The sequence below is a fragment of the Anastrepha obliqua genome, chromosome 3 (assembly GCF_027943255.1).
Source record: "Anastrepha obliqua isolate idAnaObli1 chromosome 3, idAnaObli1_1.0, whole genome shotgun sequence".
NCBI classification, from domain to species: domain Eukaryota; kingdom Metazoa; phylum Arthropoda; class Insecta; order Diptera; family Tephritidae; genus Anastrepha; species Anastrepha obliqua.
This window is the reverse complement of record NC_072894.1, coordinates 2,684,447-2,698,508: the sequence shown is the minus strand read 5'-3', so window position 1 is coordinate 2,698,508 and position 14,062 is coordinate 2,684,447. Positions and strand designations below refer to the sequence as shown.

General features: G+C 36.6%; 4 protein-coding genes across 8 annotated transcripts; 2 read left to right on the top strand and 2 right to left on the bottom strand.

Moving 5' to 3' along the window:
* On the top strand, nucleotides 1-1,922 carry LOC129240452 (pyrimidodiazepine synthase-like). 3 transcript variants are annotated; one of them, XR_008582072.1, is made up of 4 exons: nucleotides 1-158; nucleotides 644-1,230; nucleotides 1,304-1,557; nucleotides 1,669-1,922. XR_008582072.1 is itself a non-coding variant. In XM_054876245.1 (4 exons), the coding sequence occupies exons 1-4, from the start codon at nucleotides 131-133 to the stop codon at nucleotides 1,697-1,699; spliced, it is 768 nt and encodes a 255-aa protein (XP_054732220.1). In that variant the 5' UTR covers nucleotides 1-130; the 3' UTR covers nucleotides 1,700-1,922. The 3 variants fall into 3 exon arrangements, 2 of the variants coding, with proteins under 2 accessions (XP_054732220.1, XP_054732221.1); XM_054876245.1 differs by having other exon boundaries at nucleotides 1,304-1,425; XM_054876246.1 differs by having other exon boundaries at nucleotides 1,304-1,451.
* Nucleotides 1,923-2,134: 212 nt separating this feature from the next.
* LOC129240451 (uncharacterized) lies at nucleotides 2,135-6,947 on the bottom strand. 2 transcript variants are annotated; one of them, XM_054876243.1, is made up of 8 exons: nucleotides 6,582-6,947; nucleotides 6,378-6,507; nucleotides 5,344-6,313; nucleotides 4,238-4,821; nucleotides 4,121-4,173; nucleotides 3,953-4,054; nucleotides 3,179-3,498; nucleotides 2,135-3,061 (listed from the first exon to the last, which is right to left on the bottom strand). In XM_054876243.1, exons 1-8 carry the CDS (start codon nucleotides 6,656-6,658, stop codon nucleotides 3,033-3,035), a joined length of 2,265 nt encoding a protein of 754 aa, XP_054732218.1. In that variant the 5' UTR covers nucleotides 6,659-6,947; the 3' UTR covers nucleotides 2,135-3,032. The 2 variants fall into 2 exon arrangements, with proteins under 2 accessions (XP_054732218.1, XP_054732219.1); XM_054876244.1 differs by having other exon boundaries at nucleotides 2,136-3,061; nucleotides 4,121-4,170.
* A 1,306-nt stretch (nucleotides 6,948-8,253) lies between these two features.
* LOC129241210 (uncharacterized) lies at nucleotides 8,254-10,244 on the top strand. 2 transcript variants are annotated; one of them, XM_054877430.1, is made up of 3 exons: nucleotides 8,254-8,553; nucleotides 8,620-8,788; nucleotides 8,864-10,244. In XM_054877430.1, the coding sequence occupies exons 1-3, from the start codon at nucleotides 8,400-8,402 to the stop codon at nucleotides 9,186-9,188; spliced, it is 648 nt and encodes a 215-aa protein (XP_054733405.1). In that variant the 5' UTR covers nucleotides 8,254-8,399; the 3' UTR covers nucleotides 9,189-10,244. The 2 variants fall into 2 exon arrangements, with proteins under 2 accessions (XP_054733405.1, XP_054733404.1); XM_054877429.1 differs by having other exon boundaries at nucleotides 8,254-8,559.
* Nucleotides 10,245-11,240: 996 nt separating this feature from the next.
* LOC129241208 (pseudouridylate synthase 7 homolog) lies at nucleotides 11,241-14,062 on the bottom strand. Its single transcript, XM_054877428.1, has 7 exons — nucleotides 13,835-14,062; nucleotides 13,584-13,771; nucleotides 13,238-13,522; nucleotides 13,061-13,169; nucleotides 12,636-12,996; nucleotides 12,362-12,553; nucleotides 11,241-12,288 (listed from the first exon to the last, which is right to left on the bottom strand). The coding sequence occupies exons 1-7, from the start codon at nucleotides 13,969-13,971 to the stop codon at nucleotides 11,365-11,367; spliced, it is 2,196 nt and encodes a 731-aa protein (XP_054733403.1). The 5' UTR covers nucleotides 13,972-14,062; the 3' UTR covers nucleotides 11,241-11,364.

Here is a 14,062-nt window from a genome sequence, read left to right as displayed (position 1 = left end):
CAAAACCGGTCGTTATTTATATGTTGGTGACTTTACTGCGGTTAGTTAGTGAATTAATGATTCACTAGAAATTCGCATCATCTCTTACTTAAAAGAAATTGCAACGCGTGTATTTCAATTAAAAAGGACAATGAGTGGAGGCAGACATTTGGCTAAAGGTAATTTAAAGCAGGAGTCATTTTGATATTTTCGGAAGGTTGTAGAATGTTTAGTCATGCATTTCCTGCATACTCGCAGTATGCAGCGATCGATTGGGTACAAATTAAACTCAGCATGACCTTCAACTTATGTCTCGTCATACTTAGATAGCATCAAATTAATTTGCACGTACCTAAAATTCATTACATTGTTATCAGAGTTATAATAGGTATAGAATTCACTTAGTGGATTTATGCAGTCCATTTGGCTGGCATACAAGTACCGCCGAGATATCGTACGCATTGATTAATCGTGCTTTCAATACTTATGTACATATGTATGTGCATGTGCGCTATAGAAAACTGCACACATCGGATTTTCAATACTTTTGTACATATGCGCTATAGGAAACTATACACTATATTTCTATAAATCTTTACATATATCTAAATTAAGATTACAAAATATTTTAATAATTACCAATCTTACAATATTTACCAATTAGGATCGCAGAAACCTGAGCTACCAGACGATGGAGTTATACGGTTGTATTCCATGCGGTTCTGTCCCTATGCCCATAGGGCGCATTTAGTTCTAAACGCCAAAGGCATTCCATATCATACCATATTTATCAACCTTACTGAAAAACCTGAATGGCTGACCGAATTCAGCCCATTGGGAAAGGTGCCAGCAATACAATTACCAAAAGAAGAGGGCAACCCAACTTTGATTGAGTCTCTCATAATTGCTGAATACCTTGATGAGAAGTACACCGAAGTTCCTCTTTTCCCTAAAGACCCTATAAAGAAAGCACTGGACAAGGTACTCATTGAGAGATTCAACTCTGTGGTGAGCTCCATGTACAAGGTATTTTTGGGTGGAAGCGAAGCGGCACCAGGTGCATTAACTGACATCTCGAAGGGACTAGATGTGTTCGAAAAGGAGCTGAGCTCGCGTGGAACACCTTACTTCGGTGGCGAAAAACCTGGCATGCTAGACTACATGATTTGGCCATGGTGTGAGCGTTCTGCAATGTTAAAATATTTGCTACCGGACAAGTATGAAATGGATAAAGATCGCTTTGGAAAACTAGTAAGATACACTTTAGCACAAGCAGTTTATAAACATTTCAGTAAAATAACTAATTGACATATTCTTATTATAGATCCAATGGCGAGACTTGATGATAAACGATCCTGCAGTAAAAGGGTTCTATTTAGATGGCGAAACGCATGCAAAGTTTATGAAAGCACGTCGTGAAAACGTTCATAACTATGATATGCTCGTGTAAGACTTTCTTGGTTGCATTCCACGTGCGTCATAACATAGTGTTAACTATTAAGTATGATGTAATGTAACTAACGCGCTGTGCGATATTGCTACAATTATGAAAAACGATGTGCTCCTACTTATACATATGTACATATAAGATATCATAATCTTTTTATTTTGTCTTTGTATACTTGTTTCGATTCTGATTAAAATTTTGGCTATCAATCACTGATTATTTTTGTCTGATTTCATTTTCAGGAGTGACGCTAAACGACAAAGAACTTGTTGAGGATTGAAAGCTTTTTAGTTTGACATTGGAATATTTGAAGTAAACATCATTCACTTTTCTTGATTTCCAATCGTCTATAAAATCAATCGGAAACCATCGCGCCATGCTTTACATATCCTTGTAATTGTCTAAAATCATTATGTGTATATACATCTCATATTTTTTGTAGATACCTACAATTTACTGAAAGAACTCAAATACAGCACATTTGTTTTGTAATAAACTGTTATGACCTATTCGTGATTTCTGTAAATGTTTAAAGGGTTTGATGTCACGCATATTTCTATTCACTTAATATACTTGGCTTTGCACTGTTGGTATTATTTAAATGCATACGCATCGTATTGATACACCAAATAATTAAGCAATGGATTTTTTAACAAAATTCCCCACTATACTGTACGGTTTCTCAGACAGATTCCACGGCTTGAGAAAAAAAAATACGTTATGACATTAGAGAAAAATACTTTATTTAAAACTGCTTTGCCGCATAAATTGCTTAAATAGCTAAATACAATATAATATATTTCCAATTTTTCTGTTTTCATTTCATCAAATACGTAAAATCACGATAAATGTAAATATCATTTGTGGTTTGGAATGTTTTTTCAATTATTTTTATCAACTACACATAGAGAGAGAGAAAATCGAAAAAAGTTGCATTTTGCATACCAACTGAGATGTTCATACATACATGCATGTACTGGGGCATGCCTAAATATGTATGGACACAACTATCTATAGTAGGTATTGAATAAAGTTATCCACCGAATCAGATAATTTGTTTCAAGTTTATGAGTAACAAATGTTTCGTACTTTGAATAAAAGATTCAATGGTGTTCATATTATCTTAAAGTTTAAAACTTTTTCGTTTACAATGTGTGTGTATGTATGTAAATCCATATGAGCCTTTGTAAGTAGGTATAATTCACAAAAATATTTTATTTAGTTTGTATGCAAGTAGTCATTGTTACATTTGGTGTTTAGCAAATTGAGCTTAATCTCAAGTGGTTTCGTTTACTGGAAAGAATATACGTTCATGACTATATTTATCTTCGGAAGTTCTTACGTGCTTCATCAATCAAACTCACAAATATACATGACTATCTCTTCGTTGAAACATTACTTGAAAGTTTTTATTTAAAACGTACTAACTGTTTTCTTGATTTGTTTTTCATTGTAAAAATTTTGATTAAAATAGTGTGGTTGGTATGATTTTATCATTAGTTAGATTTGGAACGACTTATGTAACGATCTCACTCCACTTGCAATCTCTGGCAATGCGTTGCCTTGTTCAAGCGTTTTGTGCATCTGTTCTAAATCGACGACTACATCAAGCCTCAGACGATGTGCTTATTTGTTCTGTAAGACAAATTCACTTATATTTTTATTGTATTTATTATACAGTAATCGTAAGTGGGGCAAGTTCTGTGCTTGTTCAATTCTCATCTGTGCTTAAATGTGTTATTTTTTACTTACCATTCGGTAAGCTGCTAGCCATACTACTAATTACGCTAACATCGGTGCCTGATGGCAGCGACGATGCTGCTACACTTGTGCTTACACTGACGCTGATTCCATTGAGTGCGTTATGGCTGCGTTTGTGCGCCGAAACAGTACTGTGCGTGGAAAACTTTTTGCCACAAGCTTCGGAGCGCTCCGAAAAACTTGACGTTGATGGTGCCGCAGAGGTCACTGCAGTTGGCTGTGTTTCGTTGGCGGGTTGGTCATATGTTGAACGATGGGTAAATCGTTTTAGATGCACCTGCTGAATATTTTGTTGGTTACTGTTGTTGGAGCTGTAATGAAGAAAATTCTATTTGGAGTTGCCTATTTTTGTAAGCCTAAATACAGCCTCTAACCCTTTTGAAATTTTTTACAAACTACAACTAATTCTCTTTTTACTCGATAGATGCGTTCCCAAAATTTTGGTGTAAAGGGAGAATTAGGTGAAAACAATATTTAAAAATTCTTAAGAATTTATTTCGTGCTTACACATTTTAATTCATTAAATATACCGAGTCCCAGAGACTTTTCTGATACCAATTTAAACGCTTCGTGCATGCGTCGAAAAATCTCAATCGATTTGCTCTATTATATTCAAGAAAAATTAATTATGGTAACCGTGTTAAAACAAAAAAATTCGTGTGAAACTTTTTTGTTTGCTCTTTAACTCGTGTTAAATCAAACTCGTATAAAAAGAGAATCAGGTGTACTTGCTTCAATAACTTTGTGCTATATATTTGCGTTTACCTTTTTTGTTTATTATCTTTTTTGCTGTTGAACATGGCCAGCTCTATTTCGGTGTGTTCGTTATTTAAGTGCCGCACCCAGTCTGCCGGAGTCTCAAAGGATCTATGGAAAAAAATGCGTTATTCAGATCTGCATTCAGAATCTCGTGTGAGCTATGTAAGTATTTACATTGAGCATAAGTCACAGCAAAGTGTAACATGGCCTGTGCTATTCTCCTGCTGCTGCCAAAAACATTAAAAACTATTCAGTAAATTGTGAATTGTTCATTCGTTTATTTCGACTCACCGACACCCTCCTGCGTTTCTTGGGCACGTACGCCTTAACTAGCGCATCCCCTCCATTGGTCATAGCGGTGGCAGTATTTCCGCCACTGCTGCTCGTTATACCGGATGCCATATTCATAGATTCCGAATCTGTTGTTGTTGTATTGACAGCATGTGACTCCAAATGGCGTACCCACGATTTAGGCTCATCAAATGACTGTTTACACGTTTCGCACGCTAGCCGGGTATCGTAGTCACTTGAATCTTGCGCGGCTGTTTCCTGTTCGCTTTGGGGACTGTGTGGTTGGGCGCTTACCTCAAGCTTAACACTGGGACCACCAGGCGGCATTTTAAAATCCAAGGGTTGTTTGGGGGAATTCAACGCGGTCTTAGATCGTCTGGATAAATCTGGGAGCGCATTGTCTGTGCCGGAAGTGGGTGTGGTCCAGTCGGCTGGTTCTTGCTTTATTGCGATAAAATTTTGTGGATGGGACAAAGGTGATGTGTTTGCCAGTCTACCGCCGACTTGCTCTGAGAAGTGATTATTACTTTTCGCGGGCGTTGAGTTTGTGTGTTCGTAAGAATCCGATAGGAAGTAATCACGAACTGAATATAGTGGAAAACGGAAGTTAAGGAAATCATTATTCAACTCTGTGCTGAACTCACTTAATAGGAATATACGTGTATAGCACGAATATGGAAATAGATGTTTGTATGAAGAGAAAATTTAATATTTACAAGGTATACCAATCCTCATTTATACATACGCACGCATATTCACAAGCTAAGGTATTGAAATTTAAATGTTTAATATTTGTTCTGACAGTAGATTGATGCCCTTCTAGCTTAGATGATCTAGAGTTTATCACAACCCTGGCTATACAGGCTTTGACATATTTAGGATCTAGGGCACGAAATAACGCCATAAGAAACTATATACCCTATAACGTTTTAATTTTTCATATTCAACACAACGGAAAGAAAGAAGGGGTTAAGTTGATGCCGTTTTCAATTCAATAGTATCTTTTCTTTCCTAAAATTGCCAAATTTTGAGTTTTTTTTTTGGAAATTATTTTCAACTTGTAACTCAAAACAAACTTACCAAAACTTAACATTTCTAATACGTACTTCGATCGCTAGCGCTGACCCCACTGCCGCGATGCACATGCCTATCATAACTGGCCATATCAATATCCTCACGTTGCTCTTGTTCATCGGGTGGCCGACGAGATCGATCAGAGTACTCCCTCTCTAATCGCTGCTCACCCACGGTTGTACGAATGGATTCGTCGTTTTGACTTCGTTGTCGGCGTCTTAATTGATTATCTTCGATTGGCATAGTGCAGCCACCTGAACAGCCCATTTCGTTGCACAAAGAGTTCGTCACTTGCAACTGATTTAATTGATAGCAACACTTTTCGTCAGGATCTATAGCAACCTCTTTGTTTACTGATATACCGCCGCACATATGGTGCTTACTACTTGACGTTGCGGCAGAAAGTAGACCAAGTTGAGATAATTTCGGTGACTTCACAATAACTGGACTATCCTTGGGTAAGACGGAAGCACCTAAACCACGAAACTGGTTGTGAGTTGGATGCATTTGCTGCGCGTGTGATTGCTGGATGTGCTGTGCAGACGATGACTGCTGCGACGACAGCTGTTGTAAATGTTCCATGGTGTAGCGCGTTCCACAGTTACCGTTCACACCTGTTGGGCATTTGTTGACGACATACATATCACTTGTATGAGCGCTAGGAATATGTGCATGTGAAATAGATGTTAATGGTGGTTGGCGATTGGCGGCGTTTTGAATGTAGTGTGAATCACTGCCATTAACCATTAGTGGTTCAGCTCTTGTTTGTGGATTGTGCGAATTAGATGATGTAGAAGAGGTGCGGCATAAACCACGAATTTTCAATATCTCGCCGCCTCTCAACACTTCACTAAGTATATCGTTGGCAACTGTGGCTTCGCCGCTATACATGTACTGAACTAAAATTTGTATGGCGCGGTGGCTTAGATCCGGAGGAAGCACTACGTAAAGTATACCATTCGGCGAAGAAATCGGAGCTGTTTCAAACATCGTTGCGAAAAACTGGACCAATACAAAAATTTAAGATAAAACTATTTTGGAATTGCTGTTTTTTGAGTGCACATACCTGACTGCAGGAGCTAAGTATAAATTTGTGCGCTGAAATACCCACAGTTGGTATACCATTCTCCGAATTATTCCCACTGGCACAGCTGCTGCTGGAACTGTACAGTACTACATCGGCAAACTTTTCATTTCTAAACAAAAAACAAATCGTAATTCATATGATGGAACGGCTTTTCATTGTATGAAGTGCGTGCATATCACTCACTTGTAAAGTGTGGCAACAGAGGAGTTCAAGTAGGACAAATGAGAGTCCCATTTCAAATGATAGTTTTCTGCTGCCATATTTTTGTGATGCAAACTTATCCACTGGATGTAAGCTTTTCTCTTCAACGTGCCGCTTCGTATCACTACCTTTCCACCAATAACTAAAGTTTACTGCATCATGATGAACCATTTAAAAGTCCTAACATTTAAAGGTAATGGTGACGCCTTAAAATTGTAAATGATTTCCGATTATGTTTCCATCATCAACGCGCCATTGTCAAAAAAGCACAAACGCTAGTAAACTAAATGACGTAAATCGATAAATCAATAATTTGTCTGCAATTTTGAGCAACGACACAAGCAACACCCTCGCACTAGCGTACATATTATTAAGTGTGTGTGTATGTATCACTGTTGTTTATATCCGTCCAAGCACTGTCACCTCCCCACAATGTATACGTCCCGCATGATTTTAAAACAACTATAACCGGAAAAGCGAACGAGTTACATGACTGAATTACATATCCAATAAAAAGGCGGATTATAAGTAGAAGTTTTGAGTAAAGCGCGTAATCTTATCGTGCACAATTTCTTTTATTTCTTCTATTCACGAGCTCCTAAGACTATCTTGAGAATTATATCTGTTAGGTTTACTCAACCGTGCAGGATATTACCAAGTGCTCATTTCCGCTTTTTAAGCCAACCGATACGGCAGCGCCATTGAACGACACTAACAGCCAGTGTTGCCGCGACCGCAAGATATATTGTAGAAAAACAATGCTTTTCAATGCATTTACTAATCACAGATTATCACTTGATTTGATTATCAAATAATGTAATTCATTTCATGTTTAACTGGTCAAATAAATTGTTGTACTCATAAAAAATATATAACTCTTTTGGCTTGATAACTTTTTTGTAAAAAAACTTGGGGACTTGAGAATAAATGAATAGATGCACAGCTGCACGTTGCCCACTTCAATTTATATTCTCCATTCAGAAAGTTGTAGCCGGATTCAGTATTATTTTACTACTTCCTCAGATGAATCTTTCATTTGAGACTTGGACTCAAATGATTATTCGACAAAGGAATAATTATCTAATATTATAAATATAAAATATAATGAAAAGTAGTGCTCAAACGCCTTCCCAATCTCTACCCTAAAATGCCAAACCGCGTTTAAATGGTTCCGCATTCCATTTACCAAAATCAAAAACAAAATACATTGCAATAATTTGATTTCTTTTTAAATCTTTTCGCCTTTCAATAATTGTAATAATAACATTTTTGGGCAATATTTTATCGAGCAACCGGTAGACGCCAAAATTTCCAAATTATTCGACAACAATCTAGAGATGCCATATATGAATGGAAACCTTAATTATATAGCAGTACGAATGTAATCAAGTAGTGTATAGTGTGCTCTTAAGCTCATTTCAATATACATATACACAATATTATCGATGTACTCGATATTTGCATACAATTTTGAAATGAAAAAGAAATCATATGAAAGTGAACTTTTTGTGCTTTGAAAGGTATCAAAATTTATACCACGGGAAAAAAATATTTCGTAAATTTGTAAAAAACGTACCACAAAACGGCAGCACTGCTGAAAACAATGGTACAGTGACACTGACGTTTATCTTTCAATGTTGTGCTGTGTTGTGTTTGCCTTTTATCTGTAATTCATTGTGTTTAGGTGTTTATTTCATTTATGTGCGAGACATTTTGCTGTTAATTAAAATAAAACTCAATACGGAATCGAAAGTACCTTAAACCACAAAAACAAAAATAAAGTTTAATTAGAGCAACAACATGACATCCAGATTGGATTTCGATACAAAACTAGTTGATTTGGTACGAGCAAATCCATTGCTTTATGAAAAGGAAGTACGTAGTTCGCCATACAATCTCATGAAAAAGAAAGCAGAACTTTGGCGAAGTATTGCCTCATCTTTAGGTGTTGAAAGTAAGCGTAAGGTGTTTAAAAATATGCGTATGTAGATATGTAAGCAAATACTTATTGTATTTTCAGCAAAGTACTGCGTGATTCGATGGAAAAATCTTCGAGACAAATTTCGCCGCGAATTGCAGAGGTTACAGGAGATGGACCGCAAAGCAGGCGGCGTGAAGACCCCCAAAGGATCTACATGGCATTTGTTAAACAAAATGAGTTTCCTTGAAAGCCATATACGCCTACACTGGTGAGAAGTTTTAATATATCGGATCGCTTGAGTACCAAAATAATAATTACAACAAATACATGTATTCATAAATAGTTCACACAGTACGAAATGTCCCGCTAACAATATACGATCCAGCTGGATTGAAATGGATGCAGAGCAGCTTATTGAACAAGTAACAAACGAAGATGATCCTTTACAAGAAGCTATGGATGAGCAAACCGTCACTTTTGATACAAAAAAGTCGGATAATGTGGTGAATTCGCCTCCAGTCACGTCTTTTATGAAACGCATCGAGAGCTTACTTGAAGGTATGGATGTTGTTAATCGAACTAAGGCTGAAAAACGCATTGTAGCGTATCTTTGTAAATGCCAACTCAAATCGCTGGAGAATGAGAGCATTGACGACGTAGTAATATAAAGAAGATTACATTTCAAACATTTTCCACTTTTACTCCTATCTCGGTTTTATACATACATCCAATATAAATTAATTATAAAGTACGTTTAAGAACTAGTCAAAACTTAAGGAAAATAAAATAAATCATAAATTAGCTTTATGATTTGATAGAAGTAAGGTGTAAAAAGTTAATTTTATTTGAGCACAAGCAATAAACCAAACAATAAAACTGATTAAAGGTGGTTTTTCCCTAAATGGTTTTTTGCTGGTATTGCTACAGTCAGTTTCTAGGCATTTGCAATGATAGTTTCAAAAACAATCAGATATGACATCTTCCAAGTACATAATGCGCCCTACTATTAGTGTGTCCTTCCTTTTCTGGATGTATCCTTAAAAACCGATATCGATTTCTTCAGATATGATTCACACTTGAACTCGTTGCTTCCGCCCTTCAATTGTAACCGCCGTCTGTGCTGGAGCGGGAAAATGATTTGCAAGTTGAAACATACATACGCACATATATTCCACCCCACATTTGCTTGACTTCAATGCATAATAGATAATATTCTAAAGAAGTCAAACTGCAAAGAAAGTGGGAGGTTTGGAATGGAATGAAAATTACAGTTAATTAGGCTTGCGCGCAAATTTGTTTAAACACTTGTATACTAATTTTATATGTAGAAGTATGCATTTGTATGTATATATATATATGATTGTTTATTTCTCCAATCAGCATTGTTGTTACTTTACAGATGGAGTAGTACTAATGTGGCAGTCGGTAGTATTGATTGATTTGCTTCTCAAAAAATCAATATATGAAAAATTTCAAAGTACTCGCACATTATTGCTTATAGCTAAGCCATTTAAGAATGTTACAAACCGTGCTAGTTTGAATTTCTCATTATTTTACTTTTATTTCAAGTTTCCACAAAGGCGCCAGGTTTCAACACTTCTCTCCATTAAATTTGTTTACTCGCATAAATACTCAAAAAACAAATCGCGATTAAACTTATTATTGAACTGTCTACTCTATTATCACTGAGGGGACACTAACTTTTTTGCCATTTCAAAATAAATTATTGCCCGCACTTTGATTTCTTTTTTTTAATAAATTTTTTAAAGATACCAAAATTTTGCGTCACTACTGATGTTCGCTTCGTACTGTAATCCGTGTAAAAGTAACTGATTTGCGCCTACCGTCAATCCTATTGTCTGTATATGCGCACTACGCCATTTGTTGGTATATACATACATACACATCACGGCATACGTATTGTGATTTGAGTTTCTTTCGGGTAACGATTTAAAGAGAGCTGCAGCGACTCAACTAAGCCACTAAATATGTATATACTAGCGCGCATTGAACCTTCAACTTGATTATTGGCCATTACGGCGACGTAAACAAACTTTTATTGCATGGCAGGCCAAAATAGATTAAACTTTCCATTAAGCGAACACCTCAATTCGCCGATACGGCGAAGAGTGCTATTGGCAAATAAGAATAATGCAATGCTCCGAGCAATTCGTTCCTCAGCGCTCTGTTGCTTTTAAGGTTTTTATTTTTGTTTTCCCACTGAAGTGCCCACAAAAAGTACACAATGCGACTTGTTGGTCGTTGTTTGCAACCATTAACATTTTTAGTCAATGAATTTTGTGTGTCCGTTCACAGGGTTTATGCACAGTACTTTTATACGGGGAATTTTATTTGAAGCACGATACACGCCATGACACTCCTCATTGAAATATGAAATACTTCGTTATAAATGCACCTTACCAGCATACGGTCTCGATTGTCAGGTCTGTAATGAATCATGTCAAGCATATCTAGCTGCAAATAAAAAACTGAATAGTATGTAACGGGGGGGATAAGAGAAACGGGAAAATAATAAATAAGTATTTAATTAAAAACATCATAAAATTATTAATACGGCTTTTAAATAAAAATTATACACTTTTTTTCTTACTAAATGCTGAAAATCGTGGAGTAAATTTATTCAGGGACATATATTTATGAAGATCTAAACTTTTCTTTATGAAAATTAAAGTAGGGTCATGCATCTTCATAATTCTACGTTATTGTTTTAGATAGTTTTGTTATGTTTTTATTATAAAAACTGTATAATATTTTTTATAAATACACAAAAATTGTTTCATTTTTTAGTGGGTCATACTACTACAAGCAAACATTGCACTTCATTTACCCATCTATTTTAGATTTTTTCACTTCGACTTCTTCGGAAACATCAGACTCAAACTTTCGCTTTTCGACTGCTGGATCCGATTCATTGTCGTGTTTATCACAGCTCATTTGTTCCTTGTCTTCATTTTGGCTAGATTTTGATTGATTGCTATTATTTGCTTTATTCATTTCATTGTATTCCATTTCTATTTGATGCATAGCAGAGGTGTCCATTTTTAATAGCTCCCTCACTAACATCGTGGCATACACTGATTGTGGCAAGCAGAAATCTAACAGCAAAGCCTTTAATTTACCTTCTTCACCACCCTTTTCGATACCATCCCCTTTACCAGTAATATAGTCCCAATCGGATGCTATTAGTGTTTCCTCTGCAGAAGCGTATTTTCGAAATTTCCATGTTAATTCTCTAGGCCTGATTAATAATTTTCGGTAAGTTCCAGCCATGGCATACGTTTTCACATTGTGACGTAATTTGTCCGATGATAGTCCATATTCTTCCAGAATTTCCTCATACCATGTCCCAACTTCATTGTTCGGATACGTTATATCATAGCCAGGTAAAGGCAACACTACATCAAAAAGTGTGTAATTACCGCTAGAAATATCTTCTATGCTCAGTGCTTTGACTTTCCTCTTGAAAATAGAATCGCTTGCTTCATTCGCAACTGTGCAATTTTGCGAATTAGTACTTTCTGTTGAGGGGGCAACCTCTTCCTTGGCCTCATTGCCTTCTTTACTATCTTCGACAATAGCCTCTATTGAGGTTTCTTCAATGACACCATCAACTTCTTCTTTATTGCGATATACCAAATCGCCTGATATCAGCTTCAATCCAAATTTGTGTACCCGACGTGATGCAATACGATTAAACACTAGACTTTGAAATGCATGAGGATAGAGCAGTAACATGTTCCGAGGTATCTATTATTCAAAAGCGCCCGAGAAAACATTAATAAATATTTGTTATAATCCAGCCATTATTCAGATGCCCCACCTTTCGTAATGCCGCAGAATAATCATTTTCGCCATATTTCGCCAAACCATCTAGCAGTTTTTTTTCGATACAATCATTCGATTTAAACATTGCGGCCGCAGCGGCAGAGTCACGATCTGTCCACCATTTATTCCGTATTTTATCCATAAAAAAAACATCATTTGCGCGAGGTTTTAAGATCAATTCAGCAACCTATAAAATATATGATTAATTACTCAACCTATTGCGACTAATGGGAGTTAATACTAAAGTAACTATAGATTTAACTATTTACCGTTTTATAATCAGATTTTAAAAGTGCTACGCCAACTTCATAAGTGGGTATATCCGGATGATTACCAAATCGTTGCAAACCGAAATAATTTAGAAAACCGTTGTCACGCAAATTCTGCAGTGCTTCCTCGATTTTGTCTTCATCTCCATTGACATGGCGTAGAGCGATTCTGAATTGATTTCCCTTTAAATCACCCAACTTTAACACATCGTTACTAAACTCAAAATTTCCTATGCGAACTTTGGACATTTGTGCAGCGCTCAGGATATGTGAGGGCTCGCGGCGTTTTATACAAAACTTCTGTGTCGTCTTTGCGCGCTTATCTTTCGTACCGCAGTAATTTACTTGTGAGGGGTGCAAACTGAGAGGTTAAATACCAATTTTTAAAACTGATACAAACGCTAAAAACTTGAAGAGCAACATACCACATACGTGAAGCTAATCTTGATGCTGCCTCGCTTGTTTCCATATTTTCCTTATATAGTAAGAAGTGTACATATTCTCCAGGGAAGGTCCATTGTTTTCTGTTCTCACCTAAATTTTAGCATGTGTATATATATTTAGCACAATTATTCGACGTACACAATCCAATGTAAGTATACCTGGTTTACCCTTGGGCTTCGATATCCTTACGAACCGCTCTTCTTTAGAATCCTTTGTTTCATTAATTGTCGAACTTACTAACTTTTGCCCATATAATTGTTTCAATATATTATGTATTTGTGTGCGCTTTTCCTTGTCTAAGTTACTAACGTTTATATCAATGGGGTGAGCTGCTGGATCTTTTGCTTTCATTGCGGCCAATGCACTAATTTTCTCCCATATATCTGCTGTTATAATTCCACCGAACTGGTCGCGTGAAGTAGCCAATTCTTCTTCGTTGAGAGCTGTAAGAATAATAAGGTGTTTACTATGTACAAAACCCTACGTCGAACTAAGCACACATACTCTCGACCGGCGCTTTCGGAACTGACAAATCATTTAAATGCAAGACTTTTCCATTTGGATCAATTTCATTTACGTGAAAATCGGAGAACCGTGACTTCACAATTCCAGTGAACCCAGCACTTTCATTAACAAACTCAGTTATGCCAACTTGATCCTCACGCAAACTCAGCCTGGTATTCACACCGTATCTGTAACCAACCCGTACACATTTCATCAATGAGCATGGAGGACTATAAGCATGTGTGACTTACTCGCGCTTATGCATGCTTGCATGCTTATTTTCCCTTTTACCATAGCAACCATCTTTGCTGGACGCTGATGGATAATTAGTACGCTTCGGTGGACGCCAACCGCTTTGTTTCTTAAAAGGCTTTCGATCTTTCCCCATAACTAGAGGAATTTACTTCATATACGAAAGCAAAGGTTTGTAAAATAAGACCGCGTTGTGAGCTGATATCAAAATGTTTAGTTTTATATCG

What these genes read in the sequence shown, in the direction of transcription:
- LOC129240452 (XM_054876245.1), top strand. Translation starts at nt 131, where the DNA reads ATGAGTGGAGGCAGACATTTGGCTAAAG. An exon ending in AAGATCGCTTTGGAAAACTA is followed by an intron (nt 1,231 to 1,303) that starts GTAAGATACACT and finishes TTCTTATTATAG; the next exon opens with ATCCAATGGCGAGACTTGAT. An exon ending in CATAACTATGATATGCTCGT is followed by an intron (nt 1,426 to 1,668) that starts GTAAGACTTTCT and finishes TTTCATTTTCAG; the next exon opens with GAGTGACGCTAAACGACAAA.
- LOC129240451 (XM_054876243.1), bottom strand. Translation starts at nt 6,658, where the DNA reads ATGGCAGCAGAAAACTATCATTTGAAATGGGACTCTCATTTGTCCTAC. An exon ending in TCTGTTGCCACACTTTACAA is followed by an intron (nt 6,508 to 6,581) that starts GTGAGTGATATG and finishes TTTTTTGTTTAG; the next exon opens with AAATGAAAAGTTTGCCGATG. An exon ending in AGAAACGCAGGAGGGTGTCG is followed by an intron (nt 4,174 to 4,237) that starts GTGAGTCGAAAT and finishes TGTTTTTGGCAG; the next exon opens with CAGCAGGAGAATAGCACAGG.
- LOC129241210 (XM_054877429.1), top strand. Translation starts at nt 8,400, where the DNA reads ATGACATCCAGATTGGATTTCGATACAAAACTAGTTGATTTGGTACGA. An exon ending in TTTAGGTGTTGAAAGTAAGC is followed by an intron (nt 8,560 to 8,619) that starts GTAAGGTGTTTA and finishes TTGTATTTTCAG; the next exon opens with CAAAGTACTGCGTGATTCGA. An exon ending in AGCCATATACGCCTACACTG is followed by an intron (nt 8,789 to 8,863) that starts GTGAGAAGTTTT and finishes ATTCATAAATAG; the next exon opens with TTCACACAGTACGAAATGTC.
- LOC129241208 (XM_054877428.1), bottom strand. Translation starts at nt 13,971, where the DNA reads ATGGGGAAAGATCGAAAGCCTTTTAAGAAACAAAGCGGTTGGCGTCCA. An exon ending in TCCGAAAGCGCCGGTCGAGA is followed by an intron (nt 13,523 to 13,583) that starts GTATGTGTGCTT and finishes TTATTCTTACAG; the next exon opens with CTCTCAACGAAGAAGAATTG. An exon ending in AGATTAGCTTCACGTATGTG is followed by an intron (nt 12,997 to 13,060) that starts GTATGTTGCTCT and finishes TTAACCTCTCAG; the next exon opens with TTTGCACCCCTCACAAGTAA.